Source organism: Aythya ferina (assembly GCF_964211825.1).
Source record: "Aythya ferina genome assembly, chromosome: 6".
NCBI lineage: Eukaryota > Metazoa > Chordata > Aves > Anseriformes > Anatidae > Aythya > Aythya ferina.
Genome location: NC_140303.1, coordinates 13,078,070 through 13,100,509, shown reverse-complemented (window position 1 = coordinate 13,100,509; position 22,440 = coordinate 13,078,070). Strand labels below are relative to the sequence as shown.

The 22,440-nt window shown below is 47.3% G+C and overlaps 1 protein-coding gene across 15 annotated transcripts in view; it reads left to right on the top strand.

The window, feature by feature from the left end:
- The window catches only part of HDAC4 (histone deacetylase 4), a 233,623-nt gene that overhangs the window by 96,741 nt on the left and 114,442 nt on the right, over positions 1-22,440 (top strand). For all 15 annotated transcript variants that reach the window (XM_084522961.1, XM_084522963.1, XM_084522964.1 and 12 more), the window contains one exon: positions 18,277-18,521. In XM_084522961.1, coding sequence (XP_084379087.1) covers positions 18,277-18,521 — 245 coding nt within the window. The remainder of the gene's footprint in view (positions 1-18,276; positions 18,522-22,440) is intronic.

Sequence of the window (22,440 nt, the reverse complement as noted above, 5' to 3'; positions counted from 1 at the left end):
CAGCAAAACTCGGCTCCCAAATTATCCCTTCCTTATGCTGCTTTGAACGCGTCGTCTGCACCTGAAGGGGTCATTTTCAGCTGGGGGTGGGATTGAGAGTGTCGTACTGCAGCCCCAGATAGAGCCAGAAGATGGGGAAAACTCATCCTGCTGGGATTTAGGAGGGATGTCCCAGGGGAGGAGCGCTTGGAATGGCTGAGCTCTGCTTGGTCAGGCCCTGCCTTACCTCGTGGTGCTAAAAATGAATAAAGGATCTCCTTTGGGACCTGCGGTGGTGGCTGGCACCTGCTCGTGCAGCACCGTCACGGTCTGGTGCAGCCCGTGGGAGTTGGGGTGTGCTGGGGGGGGTGACGAGGTTTTTATCCTCTTCTTTTAGGGGAACAGTGGTCTCTTGGTAATGCACGTGTGCATCTCAGCCCTATCATCACAAATTTAGTTAAACTGCAAGGGAAAGATGAGGGTGATCGGTCTGTTTTGTGTCCGAGCTCTTGGATTGTCTCTGTAACCCTCTGTGGGTGCATCTAGTTGTTGAGTTTTTTAATGTAATTAAAGCGAATAAGGGAAAAAAAGGACACCTGAAATAACTTCACGGTACTTGTTGCTCCTGTTACGTACTTTAATGTCCCGCCTGATAGTTTGTCTCCCGAGTGCTTCAGAAATGAAGTGCTACTCTGTTCTGCAGGTAAATGTGCCGTGTCTTTATCTGGGGCAGAAAGGGGGGATGATGCCCCGCTCGCACACCTCCTCTGCAGATGCTGCTCTGAAATTCTGTGGCCGTCTGTGTGGAAACAGCTCCTGCTCGGAGCTCGAGGGGTGGTTTGGGGTTCATGCTGGCAATGCTCGCTTGTAGAGCTTCGTGGCTGGGCATGTGAGCCTGCAATGTGGAAGAGGAATAAGGATTCATCAACTTCAAGCTTTCCATTTCCAATGGTGTGTGTTTTTTTTTTTAAGGGAGGGGAGGTATTTGAAGTGAAAGTCAGTAGTAAAAAAAAAAAGTAATACCAAAATTGCAGAGATCTAGAATGAAAGCATAGGAAAAGGTTTAACTCCAGTTTAGATAATTGCTTCGTATTAACCTTGATAGGTGATATGGTAGTGTCCAGATGCTGATAAGAGATGGAAATTAAATAGCAGAACAGGCATTGGCAAGGTGGACACAAATATCAAGAATCCCAAATAAGCAGCCAAGAACCCCATCTAGTTTAAGTGAAGCCAAATACGTACAATATCTGTAATTAGCTTTCTCTTATATTGAGGCAGAACAAGAGAGAGGGAGTATTTTCACCTTGTTTGGTGTACCAGGGAGTGGGGGAACCACTGCAGAAATTCCTGGTTCATCTTGATTTGGGAACACACAAATTATATTACTGTTCTTTAAACTTTCTGCTCCTGCAGCCAGCTAGTGGGGACCCTGTCGCTCAGTACAAAAAGATAATCTGATTTTTTTTACAATCAACGTGAAAACAATACACGTGGATCCTAAAATGAAAAAAGCAACCTGTGGATTTCCACTTTGCACAGGGTGTATATGTTCGCAGTGATGAGACAGCGTACAGGGATCATGTGCAGAAAGAGGCTGGTTTGTGTTTTGAGTGATGGTGGCAGAGAGTTTGGAAAGTCAGTTCTTAAGGAAAGGCTTCTGGTGTCAGACCACGTATTGCAGGTCTGGGGCTGCTCTTCTGCCTTCCCAGGGCATCACGACAAACGCTGGCTTGGAGATCCCCAGCTCGGCTCGGCCTCTAATTAGGGCGTTGTGATTAGCACCTTCTGTGATGCACGAAATCTGCCTGGCTTGGGTTCCTGATGGATCCCTGTTTCTGGTTTTCTCTGTTCCTCCGTGTGCTGTCTCCTTTTTTTGTGCCGTCTTTGCTCTTTTTTCTTTCTATAGCAGAATAGCTTAGGGCTGATTTTGCTGCTTCAAAAGGGGCAAAAAAGCCTTTTGCGGGTGACTGCCTGACCCCATCCCTGCAAGCACTGCTCCTGCTGCAGCAAAGCCGTGAAATGTTCAAGGGGTCTGGTCAGCAGCTGGGAGATCATGGGCTGCTTCCACATCTGTCACCCCATCTCTGCAGCCCTGGGGCTCGTGCAGGACCCGGAGAGATGAGGGAGCAGCAAGGCAGCCTGAGCATGGGGCCCAGTCCCCTTTCTAGTGGCTGTGGTGCTGGGCTGGATGCAAAGGCAGCATCGCCACCACCCTACAAGGAGAGGGGCCATCTCAGCTGGGTTGCTTGCTTTCCCTTTGAAGTCCAAGCCTCCACGAGTCGTCCTAGAGCACAGTGCTCAGGGCACTTTCACCAACAGAGGAGGGAATTGGGATTTGAGTTAGATGCTCCCAGTGCTGTTTGCTGCCCCTCCTTCCCCCGAAAATATTCACTTACAGGTGTGGGCTGTACGTTTTCAGGGTCAAACCTAGCCATGCTTAAGGAAAATCATTTGTTGGATGAATTCTGCTGTGAAATCGGGTTCTTGTAAAGAGGAAACAAGTCACATCTTTTGCACAGAGGGGGGAGCTTTGAAGTTTTGCTGCTGTTTGCTGGGTTTGAACAGGCTCACTGCAGTGCCACGCCAAGAGAGAAGCAGAAAATGCAGTTACTTGGCAACTTGTCCTATACATCACCGAACCCGACCAAATTCCTGAAGCTTGTAAACACTCGTACGCTTCTGCCAAGCAATAGCTCTCTTGTGCTGTTTCTCACATGCTTACCAATGTATGTTTTTCCGTGAATTTTTTTAAATAAGGATTTAGGCTTCAGTTTGGAGGTTTGGCTATGTGTAAATGCACTAACGAAGTTATTGATGCTGTCAAAATTACTGATGCCAGGATAGAGCATGGGAACTGCAGGAGAACTCTGGTGTAGAAGAAGAAAAATCACTTTTGAGTGAAGTGCGTGAGAGAGCAGACAAACTCGAATTATGTGCAATATGAAAATCATCATATTAAGAAAACTTCTAGCTCTTTAAAGCTGTTTTCTTTATTTTTTTTCAAGCAGTCCTAGAAGATGCTAGTTGTTAAGTTGGCGTGCAGTTGAAAACACTCTTTAAGCTTTATCCCAGAAAATAGCTTCCTGCGTATGATAAGAACTTCCACTGCCAAGCAGCACCGTCACGGCATTGTGTCGCACCTTTGAGTTACGATATTAACTGCTATTTTCTATCTAAATACTGCTTTACATCTGCTTTATGTCTTAATGCCTAAGTTGTGTATCACTTGGTGAATACAGCTGTCTGTGAGCACTGAGAACATCTCCGACTCCAGCATAGATGGTGACGAAGGTTAAACCCTGCTTAAATCTGACGCCTCCTTGATGGGTTCAGCACTGCCTGGTAAATGGGTCTCTGCCTCGTTACCTGTCTCCGTCAATCCTGCGGAGCAAAGGAGAGCTGCAGGGTCGTGAATGTCACCCTTCCTTCCTTCCTTCCTCAGGCAAGGCAGGTTTGCCATGGCAAACCAGATCTGATCTGCTAATGTTAAGCCATTCGTTTTCACAAGCAGTGGATCTTTAGCCTTATGTGTGCCAGGCGGGCTTGCTGCCGGCACCACTTGTGAGGCTATGGCCAAAGCAAGGAGAAATCAGGTTTAAAATTTCAAGACCTCACTAAATAACTTTGTTTTTTTTCCTTCCAAAGGACCAGCTAGATGTCGTATTGCCATGTTTTTGCTGCTGTCAGTATGGCTGGAAAAGCTTCTTCATCCATCTGAGGCAGGTGCATGCCTTTAGTGGGAGGCTTCTCTTCTTATTCTTTTTTCTTTTTGAAACAAGTCATCGTAGAGCATTGCAAATCTGCTGTGTGGGCTTTGTCCAAGCCTACCTCTGTGCCCTGTCTGAGCTGAAGGTGAGTGGCGTTGGCATCCCTTGTTATTTGTAGCCCAGTGCTAAGATTTTCAGCATGCTGTGGTGCTAGGCTTTGAAAGCCTTGCTTTATTGAACTTTAGAGCACAAGTAATGAGAAATGATGCTAGACGTTTCCCGTGAAAGGTTTCCTGTGAAACCTTGAAACCCGTTTATTGGAGAAAATGTTCAATTCGTGATTCTGTTTTAATCTAGTGGCAATCTGCCGGTGTCACCGCTCCTGAGGCTCCCCAGGGATGGACGTGGCAGTGGTCGCAGGGGGATGGTGCAGGAATCTTCCCCCAGCGCTGCTTATCGGGAGGTGCCGTGGACTGTCCCCAGCGCTGGCTGTGCCATTCAGGCTGTCCCATGCTGAGCTGTCCAGGGAAATTAGTAATCATACCCTCACCCAGCGTGGGGCCGAGTGGGAGGAAGGACAGAAACCGCTAGATGCCTTTGTTGAGCTCTTGCGCAGGCTTCTGATGGTATCATTTTTCCATTAACTGCGAGCGTTTACACTGAAGTGGCACAGAATCAAAGTGCTGCTGGTTACGTCTCCGCTGGTTTTGGCGTGGTACAGTCGTGTACGACACCAGGGATTTCAGAAAAAACGCGTTTCTTAGGCGTAAATCAGGGCAGATGGTAAAACCGAGTGACCTCCCAAATCCAACAGGCTTGCTCACCAGAAACCAACGGGCTCCTTTCTGTACCCATAACATCTCCTGGCAGCCCGGTTCTTGCTATACCGGGTTAGTTTTGTCATCTCCTCTTGCAGAACGGCCTCCGTGTCTCCGGTCAGCTCAGTAACCCAGCTCCTCCATGCCCACGGGAGGGATTGTGCATAGCCGTGAAGTGGAAACATGCAAATTAAAGCGTGCTAAATCACGGGAGGATTAGGCTGCAGTGATTTAAGGCTGCCTTATTTCGGCATGGAAACGTTTACATGGAATTTATCATACTTTGAGTTCTGCTTGTTGTCTGTGGAGCTGAGGTGGGTGGTCCCACTCGTAGGCAAACACAGAGATCTGTCTCTTTCTAGAAGTTTCTCTGTACCAGAGGTAGTAACAGCAGCGTTTTGGAAATGCTAAGTGCTAATCTGAAATCATCAGCCTTGGTGTTTAGGGCAGTAACGTGTGCTGCAGGAAGGGACATCTTGCAGGAGAGGACCGAGATGCAGTGAGGGGCAGTTTGGTATCGCTGTGGTATTGCAGGGCTGTTTGGTTTCCCTGTGCTGGTACCAGGAACCACCACAGGGACAGGTTAATTTTTCCTTCCCTCTCTATGGAGGGTCCTTTCTGAAACCCCAGGTCTGTGTCCTTTGGGAGGGCAGAGCAGATCGGGGGCTCCCGCAGCCCTCGTGCCCTGTGGGGTGCAGGAGCTTGGTGTGGCCTCCGAGCACGGTGCTTACTGCGGGCCTTCATCATCGTGGCAATTAGTTTGGCCCTGCAGAAACTTATTTTGCTAGCTGAAAGGCCCTTTGCTGCAGCCCCAGAGCCCGCAAGCACCTGAGTTTTTCCCTTCGCTGGTGCTTGCACACTGTAACCCAGTTGTTTTGCAGTTTCTGTGGATTTATCCATCTCCCATCCTTCACGGTGGTGTATCCATCCTTCAATGTCTTCCAGACGTTGTGGTCTTTTTCTCTGCGGTTGTTTCAGTTCTTTAACGCCCATCTTAGAAACCAGACACTGGAACCGTAAGTGTTTATCGGTGCTGTTTAGAAGTAAAATCCTCTTTATGCCCTCTCTCTATTTTTAGGATTTATGAGCAAGAATTGCTTTTCTGAGGACGATGCTCTAAAGGGAGCTGAGCAGTTCATTTTCACACATGCTGCTGTGTTTTATGAATATTTCAAATGGTCTGGCTTGCCTTGCAAGGATGACTGTTTCTGTAATCCATTGGTTATACGTCTTAGTGGATGAATTCTCTGTGCTGGAAGAAAAAAAACACCGCACACCTTAAGTTCAGATTTTCTGTAAATGACATGGCACATTGAGACATATTAATGCTTGATAATTGGTTCATATTCATAATGCTTTAATTGGTTCCTATTAATGCTTTTCTAACCCTTTAAGAAAAAAGGGATATGAAGGGAGATGTCAGTGCAAGTCAGCCTTGTCCTCCTCTCTCCGTTGGCCTCTTGTCTTCACCTGAGAAGCTCTACAGGGCTGTTGCAGGCTCCTGCCAGGAGTTTAATGTTCAGCACAACCTGGGAGCCCAGTGTGGGGCTTCTGGAGGCAACCACGATGCAGAAATGAGAGGGACGGTACTTGAGTGTAGTGAGGGAGGGGGGATTTTTGGGTGTAGTACCTGGTGTAGGCAGGAGAGAGGAGGATGGACGAGCTGGTGGGCCAGCAAGCCCTTTCCCTTCAGCCTGTAGGGCTTAGGTGAGTGGGCTGGGAGAGGTAGCTGCTGTTTAAGCTGTGACTGCACGGATCTTGCATTAGTTATGAAATTGTCCCGCTGACGTTCATTTCTAGACTCATTTCTTGGTAATAACCACGGGTACATACTGTTTCAAGAAAGCAACGGGCAAATTATTTCCATCTCTACTTGTCTCCAGTTACATTAAATCAACTTTAACCTTCCTAAACTTGTCTTTAAAGCAGCCTTCTTCAGCTTACCTCCTGTAGCTGTTCTTCAGCTGCATGCCCACATGTCCTTTTTTATCTTTTTCCAGTTTTCTGAATGCCTTTTGTCCATGTCTCCCCTTTGTGACCTAGTGTCCTCTTAAGCCTTGGTCAGCTGAATCACTGAACCCTCTTGAGGTTCTTTCTAAAACCTTTTATCCTTTTCAGTGCTCTGAAGAAAAGTCGTTTTTATTTTGGGTAAGGATACAAAAATATTTTTCTGTCCTCATATATATATATATATATATATATATTTTAAGTCTCTCACCTTTGAGCTTCTCACAGCATCTTGTTCCTTCTTGTGGTGGAATAGGTCCCACTCTTAAATTTCCTAAATAAGAGTGTTTAATGCACTGGCACTGTGTCACTCATTTTTTTATTTGTTTTTACCACTCTTGGAGTTTTTGAGCTGCACACTGGGATTTAGGTTTTGCATTAGCTCACATATATGCTCCCCTATAGCCCTGCGGTCAGGCTGGGTGCTACACTGGAACTCGCACCAAAATCCCAATCTGCAAAGAAAAGAGCGTGGTGTTTTATTCTCTAAATAGCAAGAGATGTTGAAGGAGATGCTTTAGTATTTCAGGTTTCTGTTAAGCAATGTTTACGTGGATGAGCATGGTGAGCAAACCTCCTGACCTTGGAGATTACGTTCCAGGGAACAAAACCAACTCTTTGTGGAAGTGTTTTGACAATTCATGTTTAACTATGATGATATTTATAGTTACCATATCAAGACCATGTTTTTTTTTTTTTACTAAGACTGCTGTTTTTTCACCAAGCACAATAAAATGGTATTTGATCCTAAAGGACTTGTGCATGTTAAGCAATGTTAACCTGCATTGCCTTACTCGCTGGAGCAGGAAGGGAAGGCTCGCTCAGCTGTTGCTTTAGCTGCAGTTGAGGTAGTGTAGGTGGAACATAACGCACATTTTATACAGCTCTGTATGGTTTGTCTTCAGCTTGGATTCTTCTCAGTTCAGTAGCTTCTAACAGTGGGGTCAAAATAAAGGTGAGGCTGTCACTTCTGCACCCAACTTGTGCCTTTTTTTCTGTGCATGGTACCAAGGGTTTTGAGAGATGGGTGTCACAGAGAAGTTGATGAAAATGTGATGAAGGAAATAAGAGAAGTGAGAGATGGGAGAACCTATTTGGGTATTTGTCCTTGTTCATCCAGCCTTCTTTAAAGAAGTGTGTACTGCTTCTCTGCCTGTACATGTCAGGGTAGGAGCACACTGTCTGTCCTCTTCCCTCTTCTCGGCAGAGCCCTGTAGAGCACAGGAGTGTTGCGGTCCTTGTTATAGTGTCCAGTTGTGGTTAGGCTATCCAAGAAAATAAAGATACAGGAAGGGGACAAAACACTCATTTTTAAGCCTTAAAATGTACGCTTATTTTTTCTTGCTTTTATAGCTCAGGCAATGTGGAAGCTGGACAACAGGATAAACGTTGAGGGATGGGAAGCAGACATTGTGCTCCACCTTTGGTTGATGATAGGAAGAGTGGGAAATGGATGTTTTAGGTGCTTGAGTGACCTACTATTTATATACATACAAGGCTTTGCTAAATTCAGATGTTGTTCTCAATGTCACAGACCTTTTAATTTGCAACTAGTTGAGTGTATTGAGATGGGCAGGCGGCGATGGCAGTCTTCTTATTGTCCTCTGAAATGCTGCTGCTGCTCAAGTAGTTTGGGGAGCTGCTGAACAGACACTGCTGCCAGCCAACTGACTCACACACTTCAATAAAATATCCAGAACTTTAATTCTAGAAGCTCGAAGCAACAAAATTCAGTTGTCCCTCTAAAAGAATGCGTTCCTTTATAATGAAGTTTATAATGAAGTTTCATGTTGCACTATTTTCTCCTTAAGAAGGAAAGTTTAAAATTAAAAATAATAATAAAAATGTATTCTTTGTGAGACTCTGTACAATTATAACTAAATCTGGATCTTAACTGTTGTGCCGTTGTGGATATTTTGTGTTAAAACTCATCCTGTATCTCTCTGGCTCTCCACGTGTATGGGAAGAAGTGCCCCTGCAAACCAGATAAAGGAGGTAATGTTCTGGTTTTCACAGACTGGGATATTTTCAGCAGGATGAGTGCTGAATTGTTGTCCCCTCTTTAAAAGGCCGTGCTGATGTCAGTGGCTTGAAGGCTGTGCATAAATGCCAAGAAAAAGCTTGCTTTGAGTGCGGATCGTCGCTGTGACGTTGGAGAACTTGTCATGCGTGGAGTACTCCTAGGATTGGGGGCACAAGAAAAATCTGCCATCCTCTTTCAGGATTTGGGTACCAGCAACTGAAAGGCTGATTGTTCCTCTTAGTCCGCACTGATTCAGATGGGTTTCCTTAACAAAAGGGTTTTGTAATTATTCTCATTACTTTGTCAGCCTGCTACGTTTATATTTGTTCACTTTATCTGGTGCATCTTTTAAAAAAAAAAAAAAAGTTTTTAATAGAAGTCCTAACTCGAGTGTTTCATAGTATTTGCTTTAAGGAAGTGAAAGACATGGTTTTGTGGAAATGAGGAAGTGCCGTAACGTAATTTTTCTGTACTGTCATGGAATCGGAGGATTTTGAGGTTGTCAGAATTTCTCTAGAAAGCTATTTATTTTTGAGCTTCTCTTAAAATGGCCTATTTTGTTCTGCACACCTTGGCCATTTGGGATGGATGAGAAGTGACGTCCTGGGCTGACGTACCTGGCGTTGGGTGACTGGAAAGCAGAAACCCCATGAGAGGAAGGTTGCGGGCACTTGCCTGTCTGAATAAACACCTTGGGCCAGGATCCTGGTTTCGAACAGGCTGCGGAAAGCACTGCAGCCTCGGAGCAATCCCTGGGATTTTGTGAGAGCTGCTGAGCTCTCTCCCTCGCTCAGCTTGCGATTCAGCTGCTATTTTTGCTCCTTTTCTGTGGCTGAGGACATCGCATCGCACGTTTTGGGGCTTGTTGTACAGCTGGGAGCCGCTTGATTGGTGACAGAAACGAGCTGCCTAGCCTATTAATAATCACCATTCATTCACTGGCTGCTTCAAACAGTCAGAATATGTCTTTTTTGGTAAACTCCAGCACGCGTAACGGGAAAGGCAATTCCAAAGAATTTTCTTCTACCTTTCCTTTTGATCCGAGGGAGTTTACATACCACAGCTTAACTTCTGCATGAATGAGCGCATCAGGTCCCGAGCTGCTTATTGGAGTCCTGGTTTTCATGAAGAGTCCCACGGCTGCCAGCACCTTCCTTTGGTGATGCCCAGCTCCTGTGCAGCTGCTTGTGCCCCTGCTGGTGACAATATTCCCCCTTCTCATCCCCAGGGATGCTGCAGGCGCAGGAGAAGGAGCTGGCTGCGTGCTCTCCGCGTGGTTTTGGCAGAGCACCAGCATTCCTCCTCAGCAACAGATAGGTGACTTTGATCTCCCCGGCTCCTCTCGGTGTCTTCAGGAAGCTGACAGCGTTTCCCTGTAGCAGTAACTGGTTTTATCACACGACTCTCTCCAGTGGCCTGGCCGTTTACCAGCTGGCACCACCCTGGCTCAGGAGAACCTTCCCCTCAGTTCCCATCTCGCTGCCCCACGTCCCCTCCCAACGCCTGACCACACCGTGGTGGGTGCTACCGTGGGGAAAACAGTCTTTATATTCCTCTTCCTTGACACATCTGAGCAAGGAGGAGATGCGGTGCCTGCTGTCCTCCTGTAATTTTGTCCTCCCTGCTGTGCTGCTCCATGGCTGCTTCGCCTGCTGCCTTCTGCTCACACCGATGCGGTGGTCGCAGCCTTGCCAGCTCTAGAGCCTTGTGAAGTGGTCCAGGCGTCTAGCAAACCCTTGCCGTGTATCTCTCAAACTCTCCCATATGTATCTAGCTGGGTGGATTTTTTCCCCACAAGGAGTTTTCCATATATATAACCTCAGGATGAGACTTCAGTCCTTTTTCCAGGCTCCTGCCCCGTCTCCTCAGGTCTCTAATTCTCCTTTCAGAAGTGTCGTTTTCCCTTCAAGGAAGTTCAGGCTGAGATGAGACAAGAGCATATGAGACATCTGTGTGGGTTTGTTTCTTCAGAAGTATATCAGATCTTCCTTTAACCTCCCTTTTTGTGCTGGGTATCTGGTAAAGTGCAGAGTTCCTTGTACCAGCAACTAGACAGATGCATCAAAGAGCTTCGATTGCCGGATAATGCTTGCAGCGAGGAGGCAGGTAAAATTACATTCCCAAGAACGTCTTTTAAGAAGGGCGGTATGGGATTTTTTTTTTTTTGGTATTTTTGTATTCTGTTTTTAATTATTATGTAGTTGGTTAGACACTTTTCCCATGGAAACTCAAGTGGGTTTCAGCTGGTTACCCCCCAGGATGAAAGGAAGGCATGAGGAAAACATGCAAGGAAAGGTTTGCCGCAGCTGTATGAAGTCTGAAGTGAGGAACATGCCAAGCTTACTCGTGATCCCACTATCTTTGATTTCAGTACAAGCACTGGAGATGATACCAGTGCTCGTTTGGTAGAGACGTTGTTGACTGCAGCAGCAAGATGGAGTGAGATAACGACTGAAAAGGAGGCAGCGAAAGTTGAGCATCTCCCTCGGGGCGCCTCTGTCCTGCACAGGCACGTCTCTGGAAGACGTCTGTGCCATCCAGGTTTGATTCTTGGCCTTCCTGCAGACACTGGGACGTGAACTCCTCAGATGCTCATTCAGGACTTACTGTTTTGTGCACTCTGTGGTGCTCTGTTTCATTTTTGGAGCACCTGGCTTTCCTGCTGCAGGAGGATGTAGTGCCGAAGGGGCTCAGGAGGTCGGGGTGCTGCAGCCTCCCAACAGGAGTCGTGGAGTCCTCTGAGGTCCTTTAGGCAGAGCCCTCAGGAACGCATCTGGTCTGTGAGATCTGGTATTTGGCTGTGACACTCTGCATTTTCCCAAACTCTGAGGCTGCAAGCTGGAAAATGCTACAAAGCATCATTTTCTGTCTGTTGTCCATGTAATTTAATGATTTTTCTTCTCCAAGTAAAGAGACATTTTGTACTGTTTAAGATGGAGAGGGCAGGATAAATGGACTGGCCTTCAAGTTTTAGTTTCCTTACCGTCGTGAATAAAACGTGCACGCAGACCTCCCTCGGGCTTCTGCCACGTGTCAGTGCCACGTCTGCGGGCGGAGGGATCGGGATCAGCCAAGTTGGTCCTGGAAATCCAGGATCGGCGTGCCCTGCTCGTGTCTCCAGGTCTCGGTAGTAATCAGAAGAAAGTTTCTGTGCGATGAATGAGTGAGTGACATTTAAAACTCCATCTGTTGCCTACGGTGCGGTGCCTCGCGATGTGTTTCAATGGCTGATGGGATGATTAATTTCGGCTCCCATTCATGCCGCGTGAAATGTTCTCAGCGCGGGGAATGACTCCAGCCCTTGCTGAACTGCAGCATGTGTGGTGCTCGTAGGAAATCTCAGCTGCTGTTTACTCGTAGCTGGTGCGCCGAGGGAAGGATCGGGGCTGCATTTGCATTCACCCACGCAGCCCTGCGAAAATAATGGCAGCGCTGGCGTACCGAGCCGCCTGCTTTTCAGGGATGGCTCCGTCACCGATGCAGCCTGCAAGGAGCTGCCCTTCCTACACGTGGCCCGGGGGGTGACTTTTTGTTTTTGTTTTTGTTTTTTTTTACAGGGGGGGTCAAAACCTTCTTTGTTTTAACACACTCGATGCAATCACATGCTCCGCGCTTTCCAGATTCGGAAAGCCTTCCTTCTAGCAGATATCATCTAGTAGATATCCCCAATGCCCCGGGCCAGGTCCAGTGACCCGGTGGGCAGCTTTCTTGTTCTTACAGAGCTGCTCAGACAGATTGCTGGCCTGGCCCCGTGGAGGGGAGTCGTGTCACAGAGGTGGGTGTCCAACAACGTGTGCCACCTGCCGAGCCCCCTGTTCCCACGACTGGGTGGCTTCTGGCTGGGCAAGTGCCTAGAGAGCAGACTCAGTGGGTACAGCAACCCATCGAGCTGTTGTTTATCTCCCTCAGCTATTAATTTCTGGGGAAATGCCACCGATCTTTGGGGCAGCCCATTGGGAAGAGTGTCTTGCAGGTTAAAACCTGCTGCGTCTCTCCCAGGCGCTCTGAGGGCGCCGCGCCACGTTCCCTGGCCACTCCGTTACGGTTTACACACAAACACGCTGCTTTTATCCCGGCGCTGCAGTCAGATACTGCAGTAGCTCGTTTCTATTAATAGCTCTGATCTCACCGTCTCCTCGCGTTTGGGCGAGCTGTGACATTTTGGGAAGCGGAACCTGGCGTGCCTGGGGACGCGGCCGCGCGCGGTGGCTCCACGTCGAGGCGAGGGAACGCGGCGGCGCCTCGAGGAACCACTGAGCACGGTGCTGAAGCCTCCCCGCTGTGCGGCGTGCGTGCTGTAAGTGACACGCTCCTGCCACCCACAAGTCATTTTGTCAACGAGGAGCCGCGCTGGAAGGCTTGGCGGAGCCGGCAGCCCCCCGTGCAGCAGGGCAGCCCCCAGGAAATCGGGCGGGCGGGACGAGCCGCCTCGACGCGCGCTGTTTTCGCTCCTGCCCAGCGATGAAAGCGGCCGAAAATAAGGCTCAGGGGGAGGTCCCTGCACGTGTCCGCTCTCCCGGCAGCATCAGGAGGAGCTGCTGCTGCTCAGTGCACCACGATCAAGCCCTGCTCGGATCCCGAGGGTTGGTGCTGGGATGGCAGCGAGCGGCAGGCTGCGGATGCAGAGCGTGGTCTCTCGGTTTTGCTTTTTGCTTTTTTTTCTTTCCTTCCTCTCTCTCTTTTTTTTTTTTTTTTTTTTTTTTTCTTTCGCTGTTCTGCTATTGGCAGAATCTGTCTGGAGGGCAGCGCCGGCACGGCAGTAATTAGAAAGCAAACTCATTAGTTGGAAATAAAGCCCAAGTGCGGGGAGGATGGGAGACGGGGGGAGAAGCTGAGTCGATGCTTTCTGGACAGCGCTGCCCGGGGACGCTCAGGCACAGGCACCCCGTGCCTGTTGGAGCTGAAACGCTGGCATTTTGGGGCACGTGGTGGTACGTCCAAAGTTTGTCTGCTGCCGGGATGGGACGGGGGTGCTGCCTGCCTTCCCCCTGGGGGCTGGGGTCGGGCTGCCAGCTCGGCCCCCCAGCAGGAGGTGGTGTGTGCGGGGCGCTGCGCTGTTGGACTTGAACGAGGAAAGCCTCCCCTGTTGGGTTTTTAAAGAACTTGTTTGGGAAATGGTTTTCAAGTTCAGCTGAAGTAGAGGTTCTGCCGACAGGAGACTTGCATTGAAATCTGTTTTCAAAGGTCCCGTGTCCCCGTCATACCGAAATCTTGTACGTTTCAGTGTGCTTTCAGGACTGAATCCTTCTATTTTTTGGTCTTTTAAGGACTTTCATGAAAATGCTGTGTCGGAGAAGGGGGAGAAAATACAGCTATTACTGTTAGCCTTATTTAAATAACACAAGTGCATATTTAAGTAGCGTCACCTTCTTCTAATCCCTTCCAAAATTCTCAGTACTTGCAGAGAAGTTTTTTGTTTTTTGGTTTTTTTTTTGTTACAGGGCAGTACCACGTATGGCTCTCCGGTAACGTATTTATCTGCAGCCTCGATGTGGGATGATTTTAATGCCAAACATTTTTCGTAGAGAATGCGCCCTTGCATTATGTGATGTTGGAGATCATCAGTTCATTCCAGCAAGTATATTTAGCCGATAGATGACTTCCACTGGGTGATGTTATGGACAAGCTGCGAGATGTCAAATTTACAATCTCAGCCATGAGGCCACTACGTGCCTACGATCAATGAGGGCCAGAATGCTTGAGGTCTTAATTAACGTACAGCATGCAGGCAGTCTTTGATGCATGGCCATGTTTTATTTATCTGGGGAGGGAAAACCATCAGACTGTTTCCAACTTAGTGTAAAAATAATGGGAACTGAACCGTGAAAAAAATTCCTACGTGCCTAGGTTAAAAGAAATAGTAATAATTCCTCCTGTTTTTTTTTTTTTCCTTATGTTCCTGCAGTGATGGAAGGGGCCGGGTGAGCATGCGATAGTTTATTATTCATAATTGAGATCTTGTCTTCTAATTCATGGGTTTGGCATTTCTCATTAAAACTCTGAATATAGTCTTTGTGCTTTTGCTAACGTCATGAATCTGATTGTATTAATATGTTCTCAAGGCAGAACCTATAAAAGCAATTTTCTAGTCTACCATAAAATATTCATAAGAATACAGGCTTTTTTGTTTTGATGATGTGTTCATTAAGTAGAGAAGGTTTTATTGTTTTCGGGAGGGCCCTGTAGGTCAGCAGCACTCGCTGCTTCTGTTGGGAACTCATGGCATTTCGAAGAGTTTTTTGAGACCGAAATAGTACGAGGCAGGGATGACGCACCCCGCGCGCAGACAATGAATGGGAATTGTGGCTCGGTCCCCGCAGCTGGCGCGCTGTGCCGCAGTGCCGGGCTTTTCGGGGGGATTAGTCGCTCTGCTGCCCGTAACTCGGCACAGGAAACGTGAGGTTCGTCGAGTTTTCTCAGGAATATTAGCTGGCTTTCTTCTCCAGCGCCGCGAAAGTCACGGCTCTTGTTACAGGGTAAAACGGGAGTAATTTATCACAGGGCACAACTCGAGCTCCCGGTTCCCATCCCGCTCCTGCAGGGCTGCAGTTACGTGTTCCTTCTGGCTGAAATTGGGTAAAAAGCTTTTATTTTCTGCTTTAGGAAATACGGTACTTGGCTCAAAGGTGTCTGTAGGAAAACGCGTGCGCATTTCAAGGAAAACTGCGTTCAGGCTAAGTAAGGCTGACAGGTTCAGCCTTGTGCAGCGAAGATAACCACATTTACCCGGCAAACTGGGAAGCCCGAGCGAGCGGCTGCCACCTTTGTGCTGGTAGCTCTTTAGTCCATGGTTGTAAAGAGGGGAGACGTCAGTGCCAGGTGCTCAGCAATCTTCCTGCAGCAGCCCAGGCGTGTAAAAAGCTGGTGATTCACAAAGACCACCGCGTTGTTTGCTGTACTGACTCATGGCTTATGATCCTCTTGGGTTAACTGTTTCGAGCTCTCCTCCGGCTTTGGGGACTGTGAAGTTGCATTAAATTATTCTCAGGGGACTTTTGGGGTGGCCAACAGCCCTGCTCCCGGCTGGCGAGGTGGCTCAGGACCGTGTTCATGCTGTAAGACTCGGGGTGCGATTTCCATAATGTTTAGATGCAGGTGGTTAAACTGGATTTTGGATAGCCACAGAGCATCACATTTTTGAAGGCTAAATGGCTTGTTTGGCTTTTTATTTTATTTGGTTCTGTGCAAATACTTGCGAATACCTGTTATTTCGTGCATTTTTCCACCTAGATCCAGCGTGGGGACGGGACTTTGGGTGGCATGGGAACTTTCCTCTGGTACTTTCCCAGGCCACAGCCCGTTTCACATGGTGCGGGGGACAGCCAGGTGTTTTCTCAGGTCGCAGCTCGTGCCCAGACATTCCAAACCCAAAACACTCCTCCATTACTCTGGAGGACTTCACAAACCAAACCTGATCCCAGTTTCCGAGGAGGAGTTAGGATCTCCCCATTTGGGGGGTTTCTGCAGGCAGGGGTGTTCGGTGCACCAGGCTGCAGTGCGGGGGAGAGCCCCCGGGGACAAGGACACAGGAAGGAAAACAATGGGGAAGCGGAGGGGAGAACCCGTGGGTTGAATAATAGCAACACTTGCAGCAATCTGACCTTTTGCAGCAAATACTTCCATCCAAGAAAAGTCTCCTCCTCCTCCTCCCCTGCACAAGCCCAGCTCCGTTCCCAAGGCACAGTGCGGGAGCCTGTGGAGCTTTCTGCACACACCCCATGTGCCCGTGACCCAGCCTCTGGAGCCGAATTTGGCCTCTGAAGCTGAATTTGGCTGCTCGAATTTGGCTGTTTGGTTCGGCGTTGGGTGGTGAAGGTGCTGGGAAGCAGCCGATGCGGTGGGCTGGGAGCTGGCAGGGCACTGGGCTGGGCAGGAGGACACGGTACGTGTGGCTACAAGTGTTAGGAGTTTGATTCAGATAATTTTGTGTCCCTAACCCCCCCCCAGCTGTATTCTCTAATAAAAGCAATTATTATTTTTTTGCTGTGCTTTCTGTTTCCTATTCCAAACTCTATTATTCTGCTGTTGAAGAAGCAGTGGTGTTCTCCATGAAATCCATTTTGTGTAGACTGAGCAGAATTTCTACATTCATCCCTTGGTACGTGAATTTCCACCCCTTCAGCTTCAGCAGTGCTGCACTTCTTAAATACCCACTTGTCTTCGGTAAAAAGGCAGGAGGTGAGCAGGACACGTTAGTTCCTTCCCAGTGGACATGGCCAAGGTCTCCATCCCTACATTGTGGCCATGCCCTTGGCTTTGGGGCCATGGGTTTTGCCACCTTCCCAGGCACCCCAGATCGCTCAGAATTACTCCGCTTTTATTTTTGCTGCCTGCCTCTCAGTTTAGCCGCAGCTTTTCCCAGCATCAGCTTTTTACGCCTTTCTCAATTACTGGCAAAAGTAAACATATTGATAGCACCGGGGGGAAAACCCGATTAAAACCCTTTCTTTTAGAGTCGGAGTAGGGTTTATCACACTAATGGGCTGAGCTGGTAAGGCTGTGTGTGGGCGTTTGTGGCATGCCACCAGTGCGGCGGGGTGACGGTAACGTGGTGGCTGCTGTGCCCGCTGCCCCGTGCCACCTGCAGCACCGCATCCTCCTTGACTTCAGACCATTTGCAGGTCGCTCCAGGTGACCCCAAAGAACACATTTCACTGAGCCCCAAGCAAAATAATACAAACCAACCAAAAAAAACCCACAAACATATGCACTTTATTTTCCATTTGTCTTGAAGCTTAATGTTTTTGAAGAGTCAGCATCTTTGTTTTTTAACACGTGATGTTCATTTAGAGGTGTCAGAAGAGTCTTTAAGCGATTGCCCTGCAAAGCAAGGTGTGAAACATGGCAAAAGTACAGAGCTGAGATGAAACCCAGAACTGTCCTTCAGGTGGAGTTAGAAACGTGCAGTCATTCATGGGATGACAGTAATGTTTTTTAGCAGGATTGAGCTGAGTTTTATTGCAAAGTTATTTTTCATAGATGTCGGTCCCTGCTGAAGTTATGACAAGCTCCTTGTCTTCAGGGAGATGCTGTTTGTGTAAGCAAAGAACGGATTTTCACTGCACAGACAGTCAAGGTGGTGGTTTTCCTTTTTCCTTCCCTCAGCAGATGTCTCATGTTCCAGGTGGGTCTGGAACAAATTTTTCCTGAAATTCCTGTAAAGAATCATAGAACAGCTTGGGCTGGAAGGGACCTTTCAGGTCACCCAGTTCCACCCCGTGCTGTTGGCAGGGATGCTGCCGGCTAGACCAGGTTGCCCAGGGCCTCATCCAACCTGGTCTTAGAAGGATAAATAAAGAATACAGCATGTAGTGGTTTTTTGTGTAATTTTTTCTTTTTAAGCACAAAACCATCACAGTCCTGACCTTTGGATCCTACCAGTTGTTAGACAAGATTGATCTTCGCCGTGAAGGCTCAGATTAGTATTTATCCTTCTTGTTTCAAGTGATGCTAGAAGAGAGGAATGGAGATGTGTGTTTTGAATACACAGGCTTGGAGTGACATCAAGAAGGGTCACGTGCGATTCATTGAAGTCCTTTGCCTTTCAACAATGCACATATTTATAGGAGATGGTGGTTGGAGGAAAGCTGCTTGAACTTTGACTGCTTGGTGCTTTTAGCTGTTTAAAAAGCAGGGTGTGAGTTTAACAAGTGCTATTCTTAGCTCAATCCAGCGCGTCCAGCAAAGACCTTCGGGAACAGAATAAAAAGCAAATCCCCGTTGTGTTTTCCCTTTGCAGTTGATGTGACCACAGCACTGCCCTTGCAAGTTGCACCGACCTCAGTCCCGATGGACCTGCGCTTGGACCACCAGTTCTCCATGCCCGTGACGGAGCCGACCCTCCGCGAGCAGCAGCTCCAGCAGGAGCTCCTGGCGCTCAAGCAGAAGCAGCAGATCCAGAGGCAGATCCTCATCGCCGAATTCCAGCGGCAGCACGAGCAGCTCTCCCGGCAGCACGAGGCCCAGCTGCACGAGCACATCAAAGTAAGTGATGGGCAGCCCTGCCGCGGGAGGGGACGCACAGGTGGATTGGGTTTGGGGCTCAGAAACCTGGTCAGCAAATGATCTTTACTAAAGGGATGGGAGCACCAAGATTTAAAGGGGGATGGCGTGGAGGAGAGGAAGCAAGGTAAGCCAGTGCCACGTTAAGCTTTGTCCACCCGTCTGTGGAAATCGTCTGTCCCACTGCCAACAGCTGGCTTGGCAGACCTACATCTGGGTTTGGAAAACTTATATAGCCTGATGACAGTAGAATTTAACTCCCCCAGGAGGGCTTTTAGGCCACCTGTTGCTAATATCACATATTTGGGACTAGAATGACATATATGCTGCTCAGGGGACATACGCTGGTGGCGTTGGGAGCTCGATGTCTCTGCAGGAACAGGAAAACCAGACACGAAGGGCGCAGGAGGGTCTGCACAGCCCGAGGCGCTCCCAGCTCTGCGTGTAGGTTAGCTGCTGGCCGGGGCCAGGAGGAAACCTAGCACACGGGAGGATAAGTAGGAAGTGCAGTTCGGAAGATGGCTGTTGCATAGTGAAAATGTTAGACATTATATAAATATTTCACAGTGATAGACTATTGCTATGGTAACGTAAGCTTTCAGAATTGCTAATATGCTCTCTTTTCAAAGGGGGATTAGCACGGCACATGGTAAATAGTGTTAATGTAATATTAAAAAGCAACCTCAATTCAACCTTATATAACTTCCATTTTTAATACAAAATATATGCCGGAGCGGGGAAGATAGGATTAAAAGTTAATGTTGTATTATTTACAGACTTCTCAAACAGAGTTATTAGCCTGGGTGTGCAAGGATAGATGCCGTTTGAAGACTGATTAACAGCAAATGTCTGTGTCCTGTGTGGGTCCTCTAGCCTGCTCTCTTTAGGACAGAGGGGTGGGAAGGTGTGTGTGTATATGCATATATATTTGTAGATGTGTATCTCTTCACACGTGCCTGGACACGTGCATTCGTGCCCAAGTAACACAAGGTCAGTTCCCTGCATTTGTGGTTCACACAGCACATTTAGGAGGTAAATATATGAAATCTCTATGACAGATATTTCTATTATTTAATTACAATTTCACATTTCTTTAGATACTTGTCTTTGAAAATAAGACAGGACCATTGGTATTTAACAGACAACCTCAAAGTACTGATGACAGGAACATTGTGGCTCTCTTACATTGAAGTTATGACTGATTCTGGTAAAGTCTGCATTAGAAGCAAAGCAAGATCTGATCTTGAGCAGCCAGATAGCATGGTATATCTAGATCATTAGGTAATGAAGTTGTTCCTCTGATGTGTAAGACTGGCTGGATGAAAAACTTAAAATAGGAATGAAGTAATCCTGTACAGAAAAGGATGATGACCTGAAAGGTGATCTGCAATAGTGAGCATGTCATTTTAACCCAGATTTTCTTTAAAATGGCCCGTTATTTCAACAATCCCATGATGTATCACAAATAAAATAAACTCCAGACCATGCCACTGTGTAATTATGATGTATTTTTTTGTGAAAACTTTACTTCCTGTGTTTGTGTTCGTAAGTCAGCCTGCATTTGGCTGACTGCTCTATTTGCCAACTCCTTGGCCACTGACTTTCATAAATGGGGAACTGCACTCTGTGCAGCAACTGTAGGTGCAGTGAGGCTGTTACTTTGTCCAGAGAGCTAAAATTTATAACCTCATATTTGGACTCTGAACTCAGAGCTGTTCAGCTGCTTTATGGCTCATGAAAAATGGGGTGGGAGGGGAGAAGGGGAGAGAATATTAAAGCAAATAAATAAAAATCCGATCCCACGTGAGTGGAGCATTAGGGATTGAGATGTGAAATTCAGTATAGAAGTGGTCCTGAATGAAGCTGCAGAGCTCATTTTGGGGGAATTCATATGAATTTTGAAAAATCAGCTCTCTGGGATGTGCGGCGCGTGTCCCTGCACCCTGGGTCAAGAAGGACCTTCCCGCTGCTTCTGTCCTCATCTTTATTTTTAGTGCTGTAGACTGGGAGTGCACAGCACTCAAATCTGTGTCCCAAGCAGATCTACTGCGGCCGGGCTGGTCTCTGGTGTGCGGAGGAGCAGGAGCATGCAGGAAAGGCTGCTGAGGGGTAGGCAGGCAGCTGCTGAGAGCTGCAGGAGATGGGTGGGTTCCTGCTCAGGCAGAATAGTGCTGGAGAAAGTTGGTGTGATACGTTCAAGTTGCTGTGGGTGAGCAACATTTTGAAGAAAATGTTAGATAAATGGAGTTATTTTTCCATTTGTTTTCAAAGGAAACTACAAACGAATCCTAGGAAATGTCAATAAGACCTAAATGCTAGTACAGATGAAGACTGCAGGTCTAAGGGATTGTTGCAGAGCAGTTCTGGACCACGGTATTTTTAACAGAGACACGAGACGGGGCTGCAGTTTATGATCTTTCCTGGTTACTCACACTGAATCTTTGGATTAGCTCTGAGAGGGAAACGGCAGATTCGTGATGCTCAGGATCAGGTAGATGATTGCTTACGGTGTCACTGATGAGGTGAAGAATTTTTTTAGTCTCTTGTCCTTAAAGCAAACTGTTCAAGATGCAGGAATAGTTTATTGAACGTTACAGTCCTGAGATTCTTCAACTGAAAATGTTGTTTCATAGCTTGAGAGTTGTAATACGTATAAATGAACGTGTTATGATTGTAATTAAGGTGTCCATCACCTTGTACAAAATTATATTCCCAAGTTTCCTCTTCAGGTAGCTACAAAGTCTTTGGGTGAGGAAAGGCCTGAGAACCCAAACTTGCCCAGATTTCTGTTCAGATTACACATAGCAGCTGTTGACCAGGGTAAGTTTGGCTGGACTGAGCTTGCAGTGTGCCTTACTGCAGCACCTCACTGCAGTTCTAGTTCTCAAATGTTTTCAACGTCTTGCCTGACATTGCTTTTTTTTGTTTTTTTGATTCAGGAAAGCAAACCATCAGCTATTGCAAGGTGTGATTGTGCATCTTGCAAACTTGCATGCTTTATGAAAAACTGCTGCAGCTCTGTCAGAATTGTCCATGTCAGAACAACCTCAAAATCTAATGAAACAAACCAAAAATTTTCCATGAAGTTCTAAACTTACTGATCAAACAAAATGGCGGTTTTTTACTTTCTCCCTAGCATTTCCAAGGACTCCTTGGAAATGACCAGGAGCTTTGTTACTCCTATTATTAAATTCTAAAATTGCTTTGTAAACTATTTCTGCAAAGGGGGGAGAGTTTCTGCATCTTCCTATTTTGCATACCTAGGCAACACTATCTAGAATCAATTAATTTGGCTTTCCTCATTACTGCCTAGCATCCAGCATTTTAATCAAGAAGTGCAAAGCATTTGTTTGTTCATCAGTTTCTGTCCTTGAGCAGTAATTTCTGCACTTTACCCTGTCTCATGCCTGTTCCTCAAACCTTTTGCTAGGTCCCTAGGCAGTAAGGATATTTTGGATATCGCAGGAGAGCCGCCAGAGGAAATACTGCATTGGATCTCTGTTTCGGCAAGGCGTTTGTGTTTCAGTACCTTTGCATTCTTCCTCTTACAGATGTTGAACAGTTCGGTTGACAGGAATTCAGTGGCTGGGCACACACATACGGGGTATGGGTGAAGGTAAAAAGGGTTTTGATGCATTTCTGAAGCAGCTCATGTACCCAAAGGAGGAAGATTCTGGGTTTGGGACAGAGAGAAGTACAGCTGGCAGGGCGAACTTACAGCACACAGCGCTGTGAAGATGTTAAAGCACTTTCTGGTTTTAAGTGTTAAACCCTTAGCTAGTACAACAGTAATCACGTTTTGTGTTTTTCTTTCTATTTTTACCATGCTGCTGGTGTGAACAGAGAAACCGTTCTGACTCAGATGGGGGCTGAGGGGGTGGGGGAATCTCTCTCCCTCCCA